The sequence below is a fragment of the Pseudophryne corroboree genome, chromosome 7, assembly GCF_028390025.1.
Source record: "Pseudophryne corroboree isolate aPseCor3 chromosome 7, aPseCor3.hap2, whole genome shotgun sequence".
In the NCBI taxonomy this organism is placed as follows: domain Eukaryota; kingdom Metazoa; phylum Chordata; class Amphibia; order Anura; family Myobatrachidae; genus Pseudophryne; species Pseudophryne corroboree.
In genome coordinates, this window is record NC_086450.1 from 489,679,375 (window position 1) to 489,704,610 (window position 25,236).

Consider the following 25,236-nt stretch of genomic DNA (forward strand, 5'->3'; position numbering starts at 1 on the left):
GGACGACGAGTGACGACACAGAGGTAGGTACAGCAGTGGCCTACCGTACTGCTATATACAGTATAATGGACCTGGTGGACACTGTCAGCAGACTGCGTTTATAGTATAAAAAAAAGCTACCACAGGTATACAATGTAGATGGATGGATAGTATACTTATGGACGAGTGACGGCACAGAGGTAGGTACAGCAGTGGCCTACCGTACTGCTATATACAGTATAATGGACCTGGTGGACACTGTCAGCAGACTGCGTTTATACTATAGTATAAAAAAAAAAGCCACCACAGGTATACAATGTTGATGGATGGATAGTATACTTATGGACGTCGAGTGACGACACAGAGGTAGGTACAGCAGTGGCCTACCGTACTGCTATATACAGTATAATGGACCTGGTGGACACTGTCAGCAGACTGCGTTTATAGTATAAAAAAAAAGACACCACAGGTATACAATGTAGATGGATGGATAGTATACTTATGGACGACGAGTGACGACACAGGTAGGTACAGCAGTGGCCTACCGTACTGCTATATACAGTATAATGGACCTGGTGGACACTGTCAGCAGACTGCATTTATAGTATAAAAAAAAGCCACCACAGGAGTGTTTTTCAGGCAGACAAACGTATACTGGTGGTCACTGTCAGCAAAACTGTGCACTGTACTCCTGCTATAGCTGCTCCCCAGTCCCCACAATTAAGCAGTGTGAGCACTCAGCACAGATATATCATGCAGCACACTGAGCACAGATATGGTATGGAGCGTTTTTTTCAGGCAGAGAACGGATAAAAAAGTAAAAACTAGCAAAACTCTGCACTGTACTCCTCCTAACAGCTGCTCCCCAATCCTCCCCACAATAAGCTAAGCAATCAGATCAACTGTGTAGTATTAATAACTATATAAACGGAGAGGACGCCAGCCTCGTCATCTCCCTATCAATCTCAATGCACGTGTGAAAATGGCGGCGACGCGTGGCTGCTTATATAGAATCCGAATCTCGCGAGAATCCGACAGCAGGATGATGACGTTTGGGCGCGCTCGGGTTAACCGAGCCATACGGGAGAATCTGAGTATGGCTCGGACCCGTGTAAAAAGGCTGAAGATCGGGGGGGTTCGGTTTCTCGGAAACCGAACCCGCTCATCACTATCAGAAACTGCTACGAATTTTCTCTTCGCTATTTTGCGAATCTTTCGTTCACAATTCTGCTAAGCTAAGATTCACTCCCAGGGGGCGGCGGCTTAGCGTGTGCAATACTGCTAAAAGCAGCTAGTGAGCGAACAACTCGGAAGAGGGCCTATGAGCGAAACCAAGTTGCATTGCCATTGTTGATTTATATCCGATATGCAGATAGTGTTCCTTTTATATTTTTACCTGACCGGCTTATGTAATGTATACGCATCTTGTTTTTGCAGCCATTCTTTAATATTGCTTCTTTTAAACACATCTTTATTTGACACATAAAACTTATCAACGCCGCTATAACTGCCTGGGTTTAATACTGTGTAATACACATTCTTTATATGCTTTTATCGGTTAGCCGCCTGTCATAACATGCCGGATCTTTTGTTCACAGGCATAGCAGAGTGCTAGACAAATATTTATTTACATTTATATATAAAATGCTTTAATCAAAATAAGAATTTACTCACCGGTAATTCTATTTCTCGTAGTCCGTAGTGGATGCTGGGAACTCCGTAAGGACCATGGGGAATAGCGGGCTCCGAAGGAGGCTGGGCACTCTAGAAAGATTTCAGACTACCTGCTGTGCACTGGCTCCTCCCACTATGAACCTCCTCCAAGCCTCAGTTAGGATACTGTGCCCGGACGAGCGTACACAATAAGGAAGGATTTTGAATCCCGGGTAAGACTCATACCAGCCACACCAATCACACCGTACAACTCGTGACATGAAACCCAGTTAACAGTATGAAACAACTGAGCCTCTCAACAGATGGCTCAACAATAACCCGATTTAGTTAACAATAACTATGTACAAGTATTGCAGATAAACCGCACTTGGGATGGGCGCCCAGCATCCACTACGGACTACGAGAAATAGAATTACCGGTGAGTAAATTCTTATTTTCTCTGACGTCCTAGTGGATGCTGGGAACTCCGTAAGGACCATGGGGATTATACCAAAGCTCCCAAACGGGCGGGAGAGTGCGGATGACTCTGCAACACCGAATGAGAGAACTCCAGGTCCTCCTCAGCCAGGGTATCAAATTTATAGAATTTTGCAAACGTGTTTGCCCCTGACCAAGTAGCAGCTCGGCAAAGTTGTAAAGCCGAGACCCCTCGGGCAGCCGCCCTAGATGAGCCCACCTTCCTTGTGGAATGGGCATTGACAGATTTTGGCTGTGGCAGGCCTGCCACAGAATGTGCAAGTTGAATTGTACTACAAATCCAACGAGCAATAGTCTGCTTAGAAGCAGGAGCACCCAGCTTGTTGGGTGCATATAGGATAAACAGCGAGTCAGATTTTCTGACTCCAGCCGTCCTGGAAACATATATTTTCAGGGCCCTGACCACGTCTAACAACTTGGAGTCCTCCAAGTCCCTAATGGCTGCAGGCACCACAATAGGCTGGTTCAAATGAAACGCTGACACCACCTTAGGGAGAAACTGGGGACGAGTCCTCAATTCTGCCCTATCCATATGGAAAATCAGATAAGGGCTTTTATAAGACAAAGCCGCCAATTCTGATACTCGCCTGGCAGAAGCCAAGGCCAATAACATAACCACCTTCCACGTGAGATATTTCAGATCCACGGTTTTTAGTGGTTCAAACCAATGTGATTTTAAGAAACTCAACACCACGTTGAGATCCCAAGGTGCCACAAGAGGCACATATGGGGGCTGAATATGCAGCACTCCCTTTACAAATGTCTGAACTTCAGGTACTGAAGCTAGTTCTTTCTGAAAGAAAATCGATAGAGCCGAGATCTGTACCTTAATGGAACCCAGTTTTAGGCCCATATTCACTCCTGCTTGCAGGAAATGCAGAAATCGACCTAGTTGAAATTCCTCAGTTGGGGCCTTTTCGGCCTCACACCATGCAACATATTTCCGCCATATGCGGTGATAATAATTTGCTGTAACCTCTTTCCTGGCTTTAATAAGCGTAGGAATGACTTCCTCCGGAATGCCCTTTTCTTTCAGGATCCGGCGTTCAACCGCCATGCCGTCAAACGCAGCCGCGGTAAGTCTTGGAACAGACAGGGCCCCTGCTGTAGCAGGTCTTGTCTTAGCGGCAGAGGCCACGGGTCCTCTGAGATCATCTCTTGAAGTTCCGGGTACCATGTTCTTCTTGGCCAATCCGGAACCACGAGAATTGTGTTTACTCCTCGCTTTCTTATTATTCTCAATACCTTTGGTATGAGAGGCAGCGGAGGGAACACATAAACTGACTGGTACACCCACAGTGTCACCAGAGCGTCCACAGCTAGCGATTGAGGGTCTCTTGACCTGGCGCAATACCTCTCTAGTTTTTTGTTTAGGCGGGACGCCATCATGTCCACCTGTGGACGACCCCACTGATGTACAATCATTTGGAAGACTTCTGGATGAAGTCCCCACTCTCCCGGGTGGAGGTCGTGTCTGCTGAGGAAGTCTGCTTCCCAGTTGTCCACTCCCGGAATGAACACTGCTGACAGTGCTAGTACATGATTTTCCGCCCATCGGAGAATTCTTGTGGCTTCTGTCATTTCCATCCTGCTTCTTGTGCCGCCCTGTCGATTCACATGGGCGACTGCCGTGATGTTGTCTGACTGGATCAGCACCGGCTGGTGTAGGAGCAGGGATTTTGCTTGACTTAGGGCATTGTAGATGGCCCTTAGTTCCAGAATATTTATGTGAAGGGAAGTCTCCTGACTTGTCCATAGTCCTTGGAAGTTTCTTCCCTTTGTGACTGCCCCCAGCCTCGCAGGCTGGCATCCGTGGTCACCAGGACCCAGTCCTGAATGCCGAATCTGCGACCCTCCAGAAGATGAGCACTCTGCAGCCACCACAGAAGAGACACCCTGGTTCTTGCAGACAGGGTTATTGTCATGACTGAGGTTTTTGTGAACCCGGTGTAGTGAAGTCTGTGCGGGCGACTGGAGGATTATGTGAATACTACCACTGACCTGGTTTGGAAATGTTGTGGACTCTGGGTTTCTTCCGGTGACTGGGAAGAGGAACCGCAGCAAAGATGGCCGAATCTAGGTTCTCCTCATGCAGGATTAGGTCGGCAGACAGGAGGCATGCTGAAGGTCTCCTGAAAGACAGAACTGGAAAGGCACTGATGAATCAGTGAAGAATACCAGGTATAATTGTGCTAAAGGGCACGGGGTGCTTGCGGACACTGAGGTGCTTGCGGACACTGAGGTGCTTGCGGACACTGAGGTGCTTGCGGACACTGAGGTGCTTGGAGACACTGAGGTGCTTGGAGACACTGAGGTGCTTGGAGACACTGAGGTGCTTGGAGACACTGAGGTACGTGGAGGCACTGAGGTGCGTGGAGGCACTGAGGTGCGTGGAGGCACTGGGGTGCGTAGAGACACTGGGGTGCGTAGGGGTGCTGAGGCACGGAGGTGCTGGAAGCACGGAGATGCTGAAGCACGGAGGTACTGAGGCACGGAGGTGCTGTGGCACGGAGGTGCTGTGGCACGAGGTGCTGTGGCACGAGGTGTTGGAAGCACGGAGGTACTGAGGCACTGAGGCACGGAGATGCTGAGGTGCTGGAAGCACGGAGGTACTGAGGCACGGAGGTACTGAGGCACTGAGGTACTGAGGCACGGAGGTGCTGGAAGCACGGAGGTGCTGAGGCACTGAGGCACGGAGATGCTGAGGCACTGAGGTGCTGAGGCACGGAGATGCTGAGTCACGGAGATACTGAGGTGCTGGAAGCACGGAGGTGCTGAGGCACGGAGATGCTGAGGCACGGAGGTACTGATGCACGGAGGTGCTGGAAGCACGGAGGTGCTGAGGCACTGAGGCACGGAGATGCTGAGGCACTGAGGTGCTGAGGCATGGAGATGCTGAGTCACGGAGATACTGAGGTGCTGGAAGCACGGAGGTGCTGAGGCACGGAGATGTTGAGGCACGGAGATGCTGGAAGCACGGAGATGCTGAGGCACGAGGTACTGAGCCCTGGAGATCCCAACTACAACAGTAGTAAAACTGAAACACGACAGCTGTGGTTTTCAGTGGAGAACACGGAATTCAGTACTGTACCTTTAAGACGAAACATTGCAGCTGTGCCTTTACATTGAGACTCAGGGAAATGGTGAAATCAAATGGCAACACACAAATAAACCAAACGGTAACAAGGGAACAGAGTTTCCACAGGAACTTAGGTACAAAGGTTACCTTTAGGGAGCTCAGCTTAAGACCCACACAAGGCTGTATGTGACACAAGGAACTGGCCCAGATTCCAACTCAGCCTCCTGATTTATACTTCCTGGTCCTTGATGATTGGTGGGCAGGATTAGGTGATGTAGAGAGTCTCAGGCTGGCAGAGGATTGGACAACTCTGGGTCAGGTGAAGTCACTGTCATGTGACTACTCTAGAGGAGGCTGTGAAGTGCAGCAAGGCCTAGCAGGCCGAGAGAACACTGAAGCCTGAACTTCAGATTACTGAATTCAGCCTCACACAGGAGATCACCACAGGTGGAGCTAATTAACTATTACCTCTCAGGCAGAGAACTCAGGAAAACTCATAGTGCTGACAAGCTGTTTAACTCCGTGAGTGAAAAGACACAGGATCCAGGACAGATGGCAGGGGTAAGTCACCAAATATAAACCTACAGTCAGGATTGTGACAGTATCCCCCTCTTCAAGGGTGGACTCCGGACACCCATCTTGAATCTTAAAGGAACTTGAGAAATTCATACAGAAGAATTTAGGACCTTCGTGGATGCAGTTTCCAAAGGTTTAGGACTAAATTCTTTAACTACAGCGTTACTAAAAGTCTGTAAGTCATGGAACACAGGATCATTACTCTCAAAGAGCATGTTGGCCCACTCCAAAGCTCTTCCTCTGAATGCCAGGAACAGATATCGAGTAACGTTGGAAGGAGTTATTGCACCTAAAGGATCAGACTCCATCCGAGAGAGAAATTGTTCAACCAGAGCGGCATATTGCAATAAATCTCCATCAAAGTAAATAGGTGGAAAACCATCAGACGAAAGCTTAGAGGATGAAACTGAAGAAAGCTTTGGCTGGACGAGTAGGACTGGATTGGATCCGAAGATACTTGAATTGGCTGGAGCCAAAGGAGACGGACCAGGCTGGTCCTGGAGTATTGCTGGACCGGCTGAAACCGGGACGGACTGACCAGGCTGGTCCTGGAGTATAGCTGGACCGGCTGGAACCGGGACGGACTGACCAGGCTGACCCTGGAGTATTGCTGGACCGGCTGGAACCGGGACGGACTGACCAGGCTGGGCCTGGAGTATTGCTGGACCGGCTGGAACCGGGATGGACTGAGCCCTTTCTTCACGGGGCTGAACTAAGGCAAGAGCCCCCTCTTCACGGGGCTGGGCTGAGGCAAGAGCCCCCACTTCACGGGGCTGGGCTGAGGCAAGAGCCCCCACTTCACGGGGCTGGGCTGAGGCAAGAGCCCCCACTTCACGGGGCTGGGCTGAGGCAAGAGCCCCCACTTCACGGGGCTGGGCTGAGGCAAGAGCCCCCTCTTCACGGGGCTGGGCAGCACTCTGTAGAATCTCTGGCTGGGCAGCACTCTGTAGAATCTCTGGCTGGGCAGCACTCTGTAGAATCTCTGGCTGGGCAGCACTCTGTAGAATCTCTGGCTGGGCAGCACTCTGTAGAATCTCTGGCTGGGCAGCACTCTGTAGAATCTCTGGCTGGGCAGCACTCTGTAGAATCTCTGGCTGGGCAGCACTCTGTAGAATCTCTGGCTGGGCAGCACTCTGTAGAATCTCTGGCTGGGCAGCACTCTGTAGAATCTCTGGCTGGGCAGCACTCTGTAGAATCTCTGGCTGGGCAGCACTCTGTAGAATCTCTGGCTGGGCAGCACTCTGAAGACTCTCTGGCTGGGCAGCACTCTGAAGACTCTCTGGCTGGGCAGCACTCTGAAGACTCTCTGGCTGGGCAGCACTCTGAAGACTCTCTGGCTGGGCAGCACTCTGAAAACTCTCTGGGGCTGGACGCTCTGAACCCCTCACTGGGGCTGGACGCTCTGAAGATGCCCCTCCTGGGGCTGGACGCTCTGAAGATGCCCCTCCTGGGGCTGGACGCTCTGAAGACGCCCCTCCTTGGGCTGGACGCTCTGAAGACGCCCCTCCTGGGGCTGTGGACACGGACTCCTCTGTGACTGTAAATGGCTTGAACATTCTTCTCTGGACACCCAACTTGGGATAAGGTCTTTTAACCACTGGACCCCAGTCATAAATTTGAGTCTCTCTCAGAAGAGTAGCATTCTTGATACCCCCGTCAGCAGCAGAAGGATCGGATACTGTGGATGACTTGTAGACATGAGCACTATGATACTGAGATTTGTCACTATTACCTGGCTTGCGAAGAATGCAGTCTTTAACAAAATGACCAGAATTTCCACAGTAAAGACAGAGATGTAGCTCCTTACGCCGCTGACGTTCAGCTTCAGAGAGCTTGGGCCGTGGATAGCTCTGATGAAAAACTTTCCCTTGCGCAGAGGAAGAGACTCTATTAACTGGATGGGACAAAACAGGATCAACAACGTTGGTAGTATTCCTGAAGAGATCAGGCATCACAGAAAGAATACTAGGCAAAAGTTCTTGTAACTGTAGTAACATCTGGTAGAAAATCTGCAGTTGGTCAGGAGTCCTAGTGCAGAAGGTCAGAGAATCTCTGGAGGACGAATTCCGCTGCAGACACTGTGCCAATTGATGCACGGAGGTGCTGGAAGCACGGAGGTGCTGAGGCACTGAGGCACGGAGATGCTGAGGCACTGAGGTGCTGAGGCACGGAGATGCTGAGTCACGGAGATACGGAGGTGCTGGAAGCACGGAGATGCTGAGGCACGGAGATGCTGAGGCACGGAGGTACTGATGCACGGAGGTGCTGGAAGCACGGAGGTGCTGAGGCACTGAGGCACGGAGATGCTGAGGCACGGAGATGCTGAGTCACGGAGATACTGAGGTGCTGGAAGCACGGAGGTGCTGAGGCACAGAGATGCTGAGGCACGGAGATGCTGGAAGCACGGAGATGCTGAGGCACAAGGTACTGAGCCCTGGAGATCCCAACTACAACAGTAGTAAAACTGAAACACGACAGCTGTGGTTTTCAGTGGAGAACACGGAATTCAGTACTGTACCTTTAAGATGAAACATTGCAGCTGTGCCTTTACATTGAGACTCAGGGAAATGGTGAAATCAAATGGCAACACACAAATAAACCAAACGGTAACAAGGGAACAGAGTTTCCACAGGAACTTAGGTACAAAGGTTACCTTTAGGGAGCTCAGCTTAAGACCCACACAAGGCTGTATGTGACACAAGGAACTGGCCCAGATTCCAACTCAGCCTCCTGATTTATACTTCCTGGTCCTTGATGATTGGTGGGCAGGATTAGGTGATGTAGAGAGTCTCAGGCTGGCAGAGGATTGGACAACTCTGGGTCAGGTGAAGTCACTGTCATGTGACTACTCTAGAGGAGGCTGTGAAGTGCAGCGAGGCCTAGCAGGCCGAGAGAACACCGAAGCCTGGACTTCAGATTACTGAATTCAGCCTCACACAGGAGATCACCACAGGTGGAGCTAATTAACTATTACCTCTCAGGCAGAGAACTCAGGAAAACTCAGTGCTGACAAGCTGTTTAACTCCGTGAGTGAAAAGACACAGGATCCAGGACAGATGGCAGGGGTAAGTCACCAAATATAAACCTACAGTCAGGATTGTGACAGTTATCAAGCGATGCATCTGAAGATGCGATCCGGACCACTTGTCCAACAGGTCCCACTGAAAGATTCTGGCATGGAACCTGCCGAATGGAATTGCTTCGTAAGAAGCTACCATCTTTCCCAGGACCCGCGTGCAGTGATGCACCGATACCTGTTTTGGTTTCAGGAGGTCTCTGACTAGAGAAGACAACTCCCTGGCTTTCTCCTCCGGGAGAAACACTTTTTTCTGGACTGTGTCCAGAATCATCCCCAGGAACAGTAGACGTGTCGTCGGGACCAGCTGTGACTTTGGGATATTCAGAATCCAGCCGTGCTGGTTCAGCACTTCCTGAGATAGTGCTACTCCTACCAACAACTGTTCTTTGGACCGTGCCTTTATTAGGAGATCGTCCAAGTACGGGATAATTAAAACTCCCTTTCTTCGAAGGAGTATCATCATTTCCGCCATAACCTTGGAAAATACCCTTGGTGCCGTGGATAGTCCAAACGGCAGCGTCTGGAATTGGTAATGGCAATCCTGTACCACAAATCTGAGGTACTCCTGGTGAGGATGGTAAATGGGGACATGCAGGTAAGCATCCTTGATGTCCAGGGAAACCATGTAATCCCCCTCGTCCAGGCTTGCAATAACCGCCCTGAGCGATTCCATCTTGAACTTGAAATTTTTTATGTACATGTTCAAGGACTTCAAATTTAAAATGGGTCTCACCGAAGCTTCCGGCTTCGGTACCACAAATAGTGTGGAATTGTAACCCCGGCCTTGTTGAAGTAGGGGTACCTTGATTATCACCTGCTGGGAATACAGCTTGTGAATTGCCGCTAGCACCGCCTCCCTGTCTGAGGGAGCAATCGGCAAGGCAGATTTTAGGAACCGGTGGGGTGGAGCCGACTCGAATTCCAGCATGTATCCCTGAGATACTACTTGAAGGATCCAGGGATCCACCTGTGAGCGAGCCCACTGATCGCTGAAATTTCTGAGGCGGGCCCCCACCGTACCTGGCTCCACCTGTGGAGCCCCACCGTCATGCGGCGGACTTGGAAGAGGAAGCGGGGGAGGACTTTTGTTCCTGGGAACCTGCTGTCTGTTGCAGCCTTTTTCCCCTACCTCTGCCTCTAGACAGAAAAGACCCTCCTTTTCCACGCTTGCTTTTCTGGGTCCGAAAGGACTGAACCTGATAAAATGGCGCCTTCTTAGGCTGTGAGGGAACATGGGGTAAAAATGCTGACTTCCCAGACGTTGCTGTGGAAACTAGGTCGTAGAGACCATCCCCAAATAATTCCTCCCCTTTATAAGGCAAAACTTCCATGTGCCTCTTGGAATCTGCATCTCCCGTCCACTGACGAGTCCATAAGCATCTCCTAGCAGAGATAGACAATGCACTTACTTTAGATGCCAGCCGGCAAATTTCCCTCTGTGCATCTCTCATATATAAGACTGAATCTTTTATATGGATAATCGTTAGCAGAATAGTGTCTCTGTCTAGTGTGTCAATATTTTCTGACAGTTTTTCTGACCATGCAGCGGCAGCACTGCACATCCAAGCTGACGCAATAGCTGGTCTAAGTATAATGCCTGAGTGTGTGTATACAGACTTCAGGATTGCCTCCTGCTTTCTATCAGCAGGCTCCTTAAGGGCGGCCGTATCCTGAGAGGGTAGTGCCACCTTTTTTGACAAACGTGTGAGCGCTTTATCCACCCTAGGTGGTGTTTCCCAACGTGACCTATCCTCTGGCGGGAAAGGGAACGCCATTAGTACCTTCTTAGGAATTACACATTTTTTATCAGGGAAAAGCCACGCTTCTTCACACACTTCATTTAGTTCATCTGATGGGGGAAAAACTACGGGTAGTTTTTTCTCCCCAAACATAATACCACAAAAAAGGGTACCTTGATGTAAATCAGAAATGTTTAACACCTCTTTCATTGCCTCAATCATGCAGTGAATGGCCCTGACAGGCATTAGGTTTGACTCATCGTCGTCGACACTGTTATCAGTATCCGTGTCGACATCCGGGTCTGCAAACTGAGGTAGCGGGCGTTTTAGAGCCCCTGACGACCCCTGAGGCACCTGGACAGGCACAAGCTGAGATCCCGGCTGTCCCACATTTGGCATGTCGTCAAATTTCTTATGTAAAGAATCTATACGTGCACTCATTTCTTTCCATAAGTTCATCCACTCGGGTGTCTGCCCCGCAGGGGGTGACGTCCCTTCAAAATGCATCTGCTCCGCCTCCACCTCATTATCCTCATCAAACATGTCGACACAGCCGTACCGACACACCCCACACACATAGGGAATGCTCAACAGAGGACAGGACCCACAAAAAGCCCTTTGGGGGGACAGAGTGAGAGTATGCCAGCACACACCAGAGCGCTATATATATATACAGGGACTAACTGAGTTATGTCCCTAATAGCTGCTTTTCATATAATATATGTATATATACTGCCAAATTTAATGCCCCCCCTCTCTTTTCCCTCTTACTGTTACTGTATATTGCAGGGAAGAGCCAGGGAGCTTCCTTCCAGCCGAGCTGTGAGGGAAAAATGGCGCCAGTGTGCTGAGGAGATAGGCTCCGCCCCTTTTTCGCGGCCTATTCTCCCGCTTTTTATGGAATTCTGGCAGGGGTATTTACCTCATATATAGCCTCTGGGGCTATATATTGAGGTATTTTAGCCAGCCAAGGTGTTATTATTGCTGCCTCAGGGCGCACCCCCCCCCCAGCGCCCTGCACCCTCAGTGACTGGAGTGTGAAGTGTGAGAGGAGCAATGGCGCACAGCTGCAGTGCTGTGCGCTACCTTGGTGAAGACAGAGTCTTCATGCCGCCGATTTTCCGGACCATCTTCTTGCTTCTGGCTCTGTAAGGGGGACGGTGGCGCGGCTCCGGGACCGAACACCAAGGACTGGGCCTGCGGTCGATCCCTCTGGAGCTAATGGTGTCCAGTAGCCTAAGAAGCCCAATCCGGCTGCAAGCTGGCGAGTTCGCTTCTTCTCCCCTTAGTCCCTCGCTGCAGTGAGCCTGTTGCCAGCAGGTCTCACTGAAAATAAAAAACCTAAGTCTATTCTTTCTAAGAGCTCAGGAGAGCCCCTAGTGTGCATCCAACCTCGGCCGGGCACGAATTCTAACTGAGGCTTGGAGGAGGGTCATAGTGGGAGGAGCCAGTGCACACCAGGTAGTCTGAAATCTTTCTAGAGTGCCCAGCCTCCTTCGGAGCCCGCTATTCCCCATGGTCCTTACGGAGTTCCCAGCATCCACTAGGACGTCAGAGAAATAACAATATTCACAGCTATCTTGTTATACATCATCAATCTGTAACAAAATATTATTGGGTAATAACAGTTACCTGCTGAGGCATTGTGTAATGATTAAGAACATTCATTATACACAGATGTATGAAATTTCGCGCCTGACAACACGTCAATGACAAACATGAATTCTCATAGCCATTGTGACAGATCTTGATTAATGCCCTGTTATGTTCGTGTCTCTCACAGTTGAAGTGTACCTACAGTAAGATGGAAATTACAGACCTCTCTCATTTTTAAGTGGGTTTGCACAATCGGTGGCTGTCCAAATACTTGTTTGCCCCACTGTATATAGATATATATTTATAAAACCCCTACTGTTACCATAGATAAGGGTTACACTAGTGTGGTCAGCCAGTGATAACATGCATGCAGGCATACACTCATACATATACACACATGTATACACGTTAGTCACTAGTGTCTTTCAAGGACTGTTTACAGACATGGCCCATAATGATACCGTTGCATTGATTTCAATAGCCGCACCATTAGTCATTGCATTCATTCCTGGAGGGCCACGCATACAGTGATATTGGCCCTAATGCCTAACATTGGCTGCAGTATCGCAATTTGTTTAGAGACATCCAAGCCAACTACAGGTCATTATTTTCCCTTTTTTTATATTAGAAGAAAGGATGAGGAAGGAAAAAGAAGAGATGAAGGAGAGAATGGATGAAATGAAATCATCAGAGGAGAAGCTGAAGTCTGAGGAGCAGAAAAGAACTGCACAGGAGAGCTTTGAACGGCTGAAGGAGAAGATCAAAGCTGACAATGAAATGAAGCAGATTAAACTAAAATTTATCATTGAGCAGAAGAAAAGAGTAAGTTCTGTTCCTACACGGTGCTAATTCCATACATATATGTTACTCACGTAGCATCACCTCATGTTCCTGTATGCTGGTGCTGTCTTTTACGCCTTTGTAGAGTCATGAAAATGTCTACTACACTGACAGGTGACATGATCTAGATTTCTCAAGCTTTCACTTTCTTCTGTGAGTGAGAGACTGTGTGAATGTGTGCCTGAGGGGTCCCTTTATTATTGCTTACACTAATTCAGTGTGATCTGGGTGCAATATTAACACTCAGGATTGCATTGCAATATGTGATTCCTCTGAGTGGATGTTTTAACTTGCACCCGCAGGAACAGGGGCTGCTCAAGAAGCTGTTTGAGCTTCTGTGCATGCGTGGTCCCACAGAGCTTCTGTGCATGCGTGTTCCCACAGACCTTCTGTGCATGCGTGGTCCCACAGACCTTCTGTGCATGCGTGTTCCCACAGACCTTCTGTGCATGCGTGGTCCCACAGACCTTCTGTGCATGCGTGGTCCCACAGACCACACATACATAGCGATCATTTCTGTGGCTCAGAACTACATATGTGGTGAGCAGCTACACCAACCTTCACATTCTGAATACTGCTAAATCGGGCACCATGATATCCCCTATACTTATAGGCTCCTGTGGGGGATATGGCAGCCGCTGGGAATGGAGGGATCACAGCAGGTATCAGAGATGCCTGTTGTAGTCTTCCTATATATATATATTTGGGGGATACTTAATATTGGTTTGGGGGGCAATAGCCACAACTATTGTTTAATAAATGTGGCCCAAAGCGACTGAGGGAGCAAATGGTCTGTGTTGGGTGTAGCCATAGGACACTATGTGAACATCTGAACCACTCTGGTGGTGATATGTCATCTCCAACGCTGACATATTTATACTGTCTTCACATTGAGCCTCTGTAGGTGTAAATAAATGCAGGAGACACATCAGTACATTTTCTCTAATTCCATATAAATCATATTTGCTGAGGTCCTGTAAATTGAATAAGGATCGGTTTGTGGCCAGTCTCTGTTCTTGCTGTCCTATAACAGAGATGACTGTGTCTTATACACAATCATGATCTAAAGTAAATTAGAATAAAATTGTATCTAAAGGCTCTCTGCGGTATTGGCAGTGTCGTACTGGGGCATGTAGGGCCCACCGGGGGAATTCAGTGGTAGAGACCCATGTTTAGGGGTGTGGCAAGCATCTAGAGGGGGTGTGGTCGGCCAACACAGATGCTTGGGAGAGTGTATAGTCTGGGCCCCTTTGTAAATATTTTCCATGCATGATAAATCACCAGTTGAATGCATTGTGGAAAATACGCCATAGTCCTGTGCAGTATAAGGTAACATATGCATAATATATAATTGGTCTGGGACATGATCCCTAGAGGAGGAGATGGGCCCTTTGTCAGTGGGGCCCACTGGAGATTTCCTCTGTACCCCTGTGGCCCAGTCCAACCCTGGCCATTGGACAGGAGGCTATCTGTACAGGGCCGGTTCTAGACCTTGTTCCAAAGGTGCGCATCAAAAAATAGGGGCTTGGCTTCATAGAGAAGTGGCGTGGCCAAGTTATGCCCGCAGTAGTTATGTCCCCTGTAGCTGTGCCCACTGTAGCTGTGCCCCCTGTAGCTGTGCTCCCTGTAGCTGTGCCCCCGTAGATTTGCCCCCTGTAGGTGTGCCCCCAGATTTGTTCCCTGAAGATGTGCGCCCTGTAGATGTGCCCCCTGTAGATGTGCCCCAGTAGTTTTGTCCCCTGTAGTTGTGCCCCCCTGTAGTTTTGCCCCCTGTAGATGTGCCCCCTGTAGTTATGCCCCCTAGTAGCGGCGCTTACAAACACATTAAAAAAAATACTCACCAGTCCCACTCCTGCTTCCCGACCACTGCTGCCCTCCGTCTCTGGCCGCCCGCTCCTCGTATCTATGGGAGAAATGTCATGACGTGTCTCCCATAGCAGCGCCTCACAGACACTTGATGTCAATTATGACCTCTGGCATCTGTCTGACAATGGAGCCGGCTGAAGCGGGTGCCGACACAGCCCACAGTGCCTGCTGCAGCCAGAGTGAGAGATGCGAGTGGGCGACGGGTGCCTGCGGGGTGACTGCGGCCGTGCCCACGGGCATCACTGCTCTGGGCGCCTGCCCTGCTTTGCCGTGCCTAGATCCGCTCCTGTATCTGTACACGGCTATGTGTTTTGAGAAAATTCTTCCTGATATCCATAAATCTCTCTCATCCACATTTTACCCACTAAAGAGGAATCTTTAACTGAAGGATCATTGTGGAAAATGAGAATTTACTCACCGGTAATTCTATTTCTCGTAGTCCGTAGTGGATGCTGGGGACTCCGTAAGGACCATGGGGAATAGACGGGCTCCGCAGGAGACTGGGCACTCTAAAGAAAGATTAGGTACTATCTGGTGTGCACTGGCTCCTCCCTCTATGCCCCTCCTCCAGACCTCAGTTAAGGAAACTGTGCCCGGAAGAGCTGACATTACAAGGAAAGGATTTTGGAATCCAGGGTAAGACTCATACCAGCCACACCAATCACACCGTACAACTAGTAGGGATGTGCACTTGAAATTTTTCGGGTTTTGTGTTTTGGTTTTGGGTTCGGTTCCGCGGCCGTGTTTTGGGTTCGAACGCGTTTTGGCAAAACCTCACCGAATTTTTTTTGTCGGATTCGGGTGTGTTTTGGATTCAGGTGTTTTTTTCAAAAAACCCTAAAAAACAGCTTAAATCATAGAATTTGGGGGTCATTTTGATCCCAAAGTATTATTAACCTCAAAAAACATAATTTCCACTCATTTTCAGTCTATTCTGAACACCTCACACCTCACAATATTATTTTTAGTCCTAAAATTTGCACCGAGGTCGCTGGATGACTAAGCTAAGCGACCCAAGTGGCCGACACAAACACCTGGCCCATCAAGGAGTGGCACTGCAGTGTCACGCAGGTTGGCCCTTCCAAAAAACACCCCCCAAACAGCACATGACGCAAAGAAAAAAAGAGGCACAATGAGGTAGCTGTGTGAGTAAGCTAAGCGACCCTAGTGGCCGACACAAACACCTGGCCCATCTAGGAGTGGCACTGCAGTGTCACGCAGGATGGCCCTTCAAAAAAATACTCCCCAAACAGCACATGACGCAAAGAAAAATGAAAGAAAAAAGAGGTGCAAGATGGAATTGTCCTTGGGCCCTCCCACCCACCCTTATGTTGTATAAACAGGACATGCACACTTTAACCAACCCATCATTTCAGTGACAGGGTCTGCCACACGACTGTGACTGAAATGACGGGTTGGTTTGGACCCCCACCAAAAAAGAAGCAATTAATCTCTCCTTGCACAAACTGGCTCTACAGAGGCAAGATGTCCACCTCATCATCATCCTCCGATATATCACCGTGTACATCCCCCTCCTCACAGATTATCAATTCGTCCCCACTGGAATCCACCATCTCAGCTCCCTGTGTACTTTGTGGAGGCAATTGCTGCTGGTCAATGTCTCCACGGAGAAATTGATTATAATTCATTTTAATGAACATCATCTTCTCCACATTTTCTGGAAGTAACCTTGTACGCCGATTGCTGACAAGGTGAGCGGCGGCACTAAACACTCTTTCGGAGTACACACTTGTGGGAGGGCAACTTAGGTAGAATAAAGCCAGTTTGTGCAAGGGCCTCCAAATTGCCTCTTTTTCCTGCCAGTATAAGTACGGACTGTCTGACGTGCCTACTTGGATGCGGTCACTCATATAATCCTCCACCATTCTTTCAATGGGGAGAGAATCATATGCAGTGCCAGTAGACGACATGTCCGTAATCGTTGGCAGGTCCTTCAGTCCGGACCAGATGTCAGCATCAGCAGTCGCTCCAGACTGCCCTGCATCACCGCCAGCGGGTGGGCTCGGAATTCTGAGCCTTTTCCTCGCACCCCCAGTTGCGGGAGAATGTGAAGGAGGAGATGTTGACAGGTCGCGTTCCGCTTGACTTGACAATTTTCTCACCAGCAGGTCTTTGAACCCCAGCAGACTTGTGTCTGCCGGAAAGAGAGATCCAAGGTAGGTTTTAAATCTAGGATCGAGCACGGTGGCCAAAATGTAGTGCTCTGATTTCAACAGATTGACCACCCGTGAATCCTTGTTAAGCGAATTAAGGGCTCCATCCACAAGTCCCACATGCCTAGCGGAATCGCTCTGTGTTAGCTCCTCCTTCAATGTCTCCAGCTTCTTCTGCAAAAGCCTGATGAGGGGAATGACCTGACTCAGGCTGGCAGTGTCTGAACTGACTTCACGTGTGACAAGTTCAAAGGGCAGCAGAACCTTGCACAACGTTGAAATCATTCTCCACTGCGCTTGAGACAGGTGCATTCCACCTCCTATATCGTGCTCAATTGTATAGGCTTGAATGGCCTTTTGCTGCTCCTCCAACCTCTGAAGCATATAGAGGGTTGAATTCCACCTCGTTACCACTTCTTGCTTCAGATGATGGCAGGGCAGGTTCAGGCGTTTTTGGTGGTGCTCCAGTCTTCTGTACGTGGTGCCTGTACGCTGAAAGTGTCCCGCAATTCTTCTGGCCACCGACAGCATCTCTTGCACGCCCCTGTCGTTTTTTAAATAATTCTGCACCACCAAATTCAAGGTATGTGCAAAACATGGGTCGTGCTGGAATTTGCCCAGATTTAATGCACACACAATATTGCTGGCGTTGTCCGATGCCACAAATCCACAGGAGAGTCCAATTGAGGTAAGCCATTCCACGATGATCTTCCTCAGTTGCCGTAAGAGGTTTTCAGCTGTGTGCGTATTCTGGAAACCGGTGATACAAAGCATAGCCTGCCTAGGAAAGAGTTGGCGTTTGCGAGATGCTGCTACTGGTGCCGCCGCTGCTGTTCTTGTAGCGGGAGTCCATACATCTACCCAGTGGGCTGTCACAGTCATATAGTCCTGATCCTGCCCTGCTCCACTTGTCCACATGTCCGTGGTTAAGTGGACATTGGGTACAGCTGCAATTTTTTAGGACACTGGTGACTCTTTTTCTGAGGTCTGTGTACATTTTTGGTATCGCCTGCCTAGAGAAATGGAACCTAGATGGTATTTGGTACCGGGGACACAGTACCTCCAACAAGTCTCTAGTTGGCTCTGTAGTAATGATGGATACCGGAACCACGTTTCTCACCACCCAGGATGCCAAGGTCTCAGTTATCCGCTTTGCAGCTGGATGACTGCTGTGATATTTCATCTTCCTCGCAAAGGACTGTTGGACAGTCAATTGCTTGGTGGAAGTAGTAAAAGTGGTCTTACGACTTCCCCTCTGGGATGACCATCGACTCCCAGCAGCAACAACAGCAGCGCCATGAGCAGTAGGCGTTACACGCAAGGATGCATCGGAGGAATCCCAGGCAGGAGAGGACTTGTCAGAATTGCCAGTGACATGGCCTGCAGGACTATTGGCATTCCTGGGGAAGGAGGAAATTGACACTGAGGGAGTTGGTGGGGTGGTTTGCGTGAGCTTGGTTACAAGAGGAAGGGATTTACTGGTCAGTGGACTGCTTCCGCTGTCGCCCAAAGTTTTTGAACTTGTCACTGACTTATTATGAATGCGCTGCAGGTGACGTATAAGGGAGGATGTTCCGAGGTGGTTAACGTCCTTACCCCTACTTATTACAGCTTGACAAAGGCAACACACGGCTTGACAAATGTTGTCCGCATTTCTTCCACACCGAAGAGCTGATTTTTTTGGTATTTTCACCAGGCATGTCAATGGCCATATTCCTCCCACGGACAACAGGTGTCTCCCCGGGTGCCTGACTTAAACAAACCACCTCACCATCAGAATCCTCCTTGTCAATTTCCTCCCCAGCGCCAGCAATACCCATATCCTCCTCATCCTGGTGTACTTCAACACTGACATCTTCAATCTGACTATCAGGAACTGGACTGCGGGTGCTCCTTCCAGCACTTGCAAATGGTGGAAGGCGCATGCTCTTCACGTCCAGTGTTGGGAAGGTCAGGCATCGCAACCGACACAATTGGACTCTCCTTGCGGATTTGGGATTTCGAAGAACGCACAGTTCTTTGCTGTGCTTTTGCCAGCTTGAGTCTTTTCATTTTTCTAGCGAGAGGCTGAGTGCTTCCATCCTCATGTGAAGCTGAACCACTAGCCATGAACATAAGCCAGAGCCTCAGCCGTTCCTTGCCACTCCGTGTGGTAAATGGCATATTGGCAAGTTTACGCTTCTCCTCCGACAATTTTATTTTAGATTTTTGAGTCCTTTTTTTACTGATATTTGGTGTTTTGGATTTTACATGCTCTGTACTATGACATTGGGCATCGGCCTTGGCAGACAACGTTGATGGAATTTCATCGTCTCGGCCATGACTAGTGGCAGCAGCTTCAGCACGAGGTGGAAGTGGATCTTGATCTTTCCCTATTTTTGGAACCTCAACATTTTTGTTCTCCATATTTTAATAGGCACAACTAAAAGGCACCTCAGGTAAACAATGGAGATGGATGGATACTAGTATACTTATGGATGACGAGCGACTGCCGACACAGAGGTAGCTACAGCCGTGGACTACCGTACTGTGTCTGCTGCTAATATAGACTGGATGATAATGAGATAAAATTAAAATATATATATATATCACACTAGTACTGCAGCCGGACAGGAATATATTATGTAATGACGGACCTGCTGGACACTGTCTGTCAGCACTGCAGACTCCTAAAGTAAGCTACTAGTATCAAGAAGATAGAAAAAAAAAAAACCACGGGTAGGTGGTATACAATTATGGATGGACGAGCGACTGCCGACACAGAGGTAGCTACAGCCGTGGACTACCGTACTGTGTCTGCTGCTAATATAGACTGGATGATAATGAGATAAAATTAAAATATATATATATCACACTAGTACTGCAGCCGGACAGGTATATATTATGTAATGACGGACCTGCTGGACACTGTCTGCAGAATGCGTTTATAAAAACATCACACGACGAGTGTTTAACTTTTTCAGGCAGACAATCACAATATACTGGTGGTCAGCAGACAATCACAATATACTGGTGGTCAGTGGTCACTGGTCAGTCACACTGGCAGTGGCACTCTGGCAGCAAAAGTGTGCACTGTACTTAAAATATGTACTCCTGCTATAACTGCTCCACAGTCTCCCCCACAATTAAGCTGTGTGAGCAGTGAGCACTCAGCAGTCAAATAATGATATACAGTATATGATGCAGCACACTGGGCTGAGCACAGATATGGTATGTGACTGTGTCACACTGTGTATCGTTTTTTTTCAGGCAGAGAACGGATTAATTAAACTGGTGGTCAATGGTCACTGGTCACACTATCAGCAAGTAGTAGTACTCCAGTCCTAATATGCTCCCCAAAATTAGTAAATAGTGTCTCTAACTCTCTACTCTCTTCTCTATAAACGGAGAGGACGCCAGCCACGTCCTCTCCCTATCAATCTCAATGCACGTGTGAAAATGGCGGCGACGCGCGGCTCCTTATATAGAATCCGAGTCTCGCGATAGAATACGAGCCTCGCGAGAATCCGACAGCGGGATGATGACTTTCGGGCGCGCTCGGGTTAGCCGAGCAAGGCGGGAAGATCCGAGTCTGCCTCGGACCCGTGTAAAAAGGCTGAAGTTCGGGGGGGTTCGGATTCCGAGGAACCGAACCCGCTCATCTCTATTAAACATGTGTACCCTTGTGTCAGGGACAAATGAGTCATCAGTGATATGCAAATCATCTTTTATTACAATAATCATATATTGAATACTTTCCTGCCATTTTGGCTGTAACTTTGCATTATCGTAGTCGACACTGGAGTCAAACTCCGTGTCGATATCAGTGTTTATTATTTTTGATAGTGAGCATTGTGAGACTCTGAAAGTCTCTGTGCCATAGGGACAGACATGGATAGATTTCCAGTCTATTCTCTAATCCTTTGTGCAATAAATTCACCTTAGCACTTACACATATCCAAACAGGTGTCGGCGTTGTCGAGGGAGACACCCTCTCACCCACATATTTGCTCTATCTTCTCCTTAGGGGAGCCTTTTACCTCAGACATGTCGACACACATGTACCGACACACCACACACACAGGGGATGCTCTATTTGAAGACAGTTCCCCCACAAGGCCCTTTGGAGAGACAGAGAGAGAGTATGCCAGCACACACCCCAGCGCTATTAACCCAGGGATTACACTGTACCTTAGTGATTACCCAGTAGCTGCTGTTTTTTATATACATATATCTGCGCCTAAATTTATGTGCCCCCCCTCTCTTTTTTTACCCTCTATTGCACCTGTATACTGCAGGGGAGAGCCTGGGGAGCGTCCTTCCAGCGGAGCTGTGAAGAGAAAATGGCGCTGGTGTGCTGAGGAAGAAGGCCCCGCCCCTTCAGCGGCGGGTTTCTGTCCCGCTTCTTATGTGTAAAAATGGCGGGGGCTCGTACATATATACAGTGCCTGACTGTATATATGTATACTTTTGCCATCAGGTATCTTAATTGCTGCCCAGGGCGCCCCCCCCTGCGCCCTGCACCCTACAGTGACCGGAGTGTGTGGGTGTGCTGCGGGAGCAATGGCGCACAGCTGCAGTGCTGTGCGCTACCTGTAGTGAAGACAGGAGTCTTCTGCCGCCGATTTCGATGTCTTCTTGCTTCTGCTGCTTCTGTACTTCTGGCTCTGCGAGGGGGACGGCGGCGCGGCTCCGGGAATGGACGATCAAGGTTAGGGTCCTGTGTTCGATCCCTCTGGAGCTAATGGTGTCCAGTAGCCTAAGAAGCGCAACTTAGCTGCAGTGAGTAGGTTTGCTTCTCTCCCCTCAGTCCCACGTAGCAGAGAGTCTGTTGCCAGCAGAAGCTCTCTGAAAATAAAAAAACGAACAAAATACTTTCTTTACTAGTAAGCTCAGGAGAGCCCACTAGGAGCACCCAGCTCTGGCCGGGCACAGATTCTAACTGAGGTCTGGAGGAGGGGCATAGAGGGAGGAGCCAGTGCACACCAGATAGTACCTAATCTTTCTTTAGAGTGCCCAGTCTCCTGCGGAGCACGTCTATTCCCCATGGTCCTTACGGAGTCCCCAGCATCCACTAGGACGTTAGCGAAAGAGGTATATAGTAATCCACACATAATGGCTGGCCCAAACATATTTCCGGACACATACAGTAGAATATATTTGGGAAAGTTAGTAATGGAGGCACAGGAATGACCTTTGCCTGTATGCCTGGATGGGGCAAGTATTCTACCCCTCCCCCGTCCCTTACCCTAGCCCTCCGGTGCCGGTGGAGGCGGCTATGGCTACCCACCCTCCTAGTACCTAACCTCCCTTTAGTGCCTAACGCTAACCCTCCCTTCCCCCACAAGGCCCTAACTCGTACCCTGATACTCACCTTCCATCCTCAGGTCTCTTCCTAAGCGCATACACCGCACCTGATCATAGTAGATTGTTACAATGCCTTCAATTCCCATAATCTGTCTCTGGGTAATGTCATTTTTATACATACGGTGATCTGTAATGTAGAACTTTTACATGTTTAGCTGTAATTCCCCCATTTACTGTACTTGCTGTGACTCTTGTGCCCTCAGGAAATGGAGGCGTATAAATCGGAGGGGTATTATACCCGCGCCAGAAAGTACGAGTGTCAAGTAACGCTGTTGCAGAAGCAGAGAGATGAGTTGGAAAATCTCGGATGGGTCGTTTTGCTATTTACCCTGATTATGGGCATATATCTATCTGTACCGGTTGGCATCGCTGTAGTTGGCGGCATAATCTTTGGTGGAATTGCACGTTTATTTTCAAGATAATGGAACGCTGATACATTATTATACTCACAGTATAAGGTACCAGTGTGCTGTCTGTGTGATATAAATGACATACAGGAATTTGTTTCAAATATTTACGATATAGGAGTCTGTGGTTTCATATCTTGCAGCATGGTCACCTCATCTAAAAGCGTGCTTTTTATTTTTATCATTTTCCTTTTCAATCGCCCTCGTTTGGGTCTTTTAGATATATCTGAGTAGATAAGTAATTAAAGTGGCTCACAGTCCTGGCTTCTCACACGTGGACGCAAAACGTGGGCACATTGGATATTTAGCACTTTGGTTGAGCAGAATAACAATATAATGGGATATAGTTATGTGACCGGTGGTCAGGAGACCAAAGGTCACATAACCTCCCCCTAAATCCCATCCCCTCAAAATCCTGATGGTTGGCATGCCAACCAACAGGGACTATTCCCACTCGTGGGTGTCCACGACACCCATAGGGGGATATTCAATTTTTTTGAAAAGTCAGTTGGGAGTCTGTTTTTTCATATCCAATAGACGGGAAAAAACAGACACCCAACCGACTTTTCAAACATTTGAATTCCACCCTATTGAGTGTGAATAGAACCCGTGGCGACCACAGGCTCTCCTGACCGCGGGTCACGTATACCACACCCCAATATAATATAGGGACAAATGTCCTCATACACAGGACAAAAGAGGTTATCTGCTTAGTAACTATAGCTGTATGTCTAATAATGGTCCAGCTAAGCCTAATCATTCCCAGCCATTGTCCCCTTTGTGGGTCCATGCATGCACCATTATTGGGTCACTATGGAAATATCCCCTGGGACACTACGGCATCTGTTATGCAAATTACTGGAAATGATGGTTGAAGCACACGAAATGTGCACAACAAATGGCTGTATCATCTACACCATGGTTGTGCAATTAGCAGTAAACTAGGCGAATGCCTAGGGCATCATATTGGTTAGGGCCAGCTCTGAATACGCCCATCTCTCGTGGGCCAACTCCACACAGCAAACCTTTTCAGTTTAGTGACATTTGATGCTTTAATTAACCCGGAGAGAGCAGAACACATGTACTATCCTTATTACACGTGCCATGTTTGCAAAAATGTTCTTTCCTTTTTTTACATTACCTTGATATGCGCTTGGAAATTCGCTTCTCCATTAAAGTGCACTATGGAGGTCCAAAATTAGCGTTATTAAAGAATTGGTGCCAATCCCAACTAGCTCTAAACTGATGAAGGACTCAATTCCTCTTGTGGCTGTGACTGGAGAGAACACCTCCTGCCCGGTAACATTCATTGTGTTTGTGGGTTGCAGTTCCGCTGGTACTGTACACTGACTGCCATAGGAAATGTGTTGTTCCGATCTCCCAGTGCAGGCCGCTCCACTAGGCTGTAATAAAACCAACGCAGCCGTATCTTAGAATAGAGCGTCAGAACTGCACACACCTCCACTTACAGTAAATCTGAGTTTTTTGTTCTCCCATTCTAAATACATTTGATTTTAACCAAGTGCAAAACAGCTATTCTAATTCCCGCCAAACCAGCGGCAGCCTGGCCCTGTATATGGAATCATCACACAGAGGAGCTGCTCCAGCTGTGGCACTAAACACAATCTCACCAAAGACCACAGCGCCTGTGACTATTGCAGCCTGTACTACTAACCCCACATTACCCTACTACTGCACACCTGCATTTAGCAATAGCTGAAATCATGTACTATTAAATTCTTTGCTTCCACAGCCATATGAGACATGCCTCGTTCAGTGAGGTGCTGTGAGATCAGTGGCTGGTGAGGCGTCATAGCCGGAATCTTCTTTACATTATTCTAATCATTTTTGTAGTCATAACTCCGGAGTATACTGGAGTATGGCAGGTGAGGCTCTGCCTCCTCTGTCTCCCCTGCCCCCCCCCGCCTCCCCTTACCCCCTGCCCTCCTACATCCATTGTCCCGCCTTCCTCCCCTGCCCCCCCAGTTCTCCTGCCTCCCCTGCCCTCCTGCCTCCCCTACCTCCCTGCCTCTTCTGCTCCTCTGCCTCCCCTACCCTCCTGTCTCCATTGCCTCCCCTGCCCCCCTTGCCTCCCCTGTCCCCCCTGCCCTCCTGCCTCCATTGTCCCCCCTGCCTCCCCTGCCCCACCCGCCCTCCTGCCTCCCCTGCCCTCCTTCCTCCCCTGCCCCCCCCCTAATCTCCTGCCTCCCTGCCTCTCCTGCTCCTCTGCCTCCCCTGCCCTCCTGTCTCCGTTGCCCCCCCTGCCCCCCCTTGCCTCCCCTGTCCCACCTGCCCTCCTGCCTCCATTGTCCCCCTGCCTCCCCTGCCCCCCCCCCCGCCCTCCTGCCTCCCCTGCCCTCCTTCCTCCCCTGCCCTCCTTCCTCCCCTGCCCCCCCCGTTCTCC

At 49.1% G+C, this 25,236-nt stretch overlaps 1 protein-coding gene across 2 annotated transcripts in view; it reads left to right on the top strand.

Annotated features, from left to right (window-relative positions):
- The window catches only part of LOC134945700 (guanylate-binding protein 1-like), a 201,873-nt gene extending 177,135 nt beyond the window's left edge, over window positions 1-24,738 (top strand). For both annotated transcript variants that reach the window (XM_063935144.1, XM_063935145.1), the window contains 2 exons: window positions 12,828-13,021; window positions 22,629-24,738. In XM_063935144.1, the coding sequence (XP_063791214.1) occupies window positions 12,828-13,021; window positions 22,629-22,847 (413 nt within the window). In that variant the 3' untranslated portion in view covers window positions 22,848-24,738. The remainder of the gene's footprint in view (window positions 1-12,827; window positions 13,022-22,628) is intronic.
- Window positions 24,739-25,236: the final 498 nt, after the last annotated feature.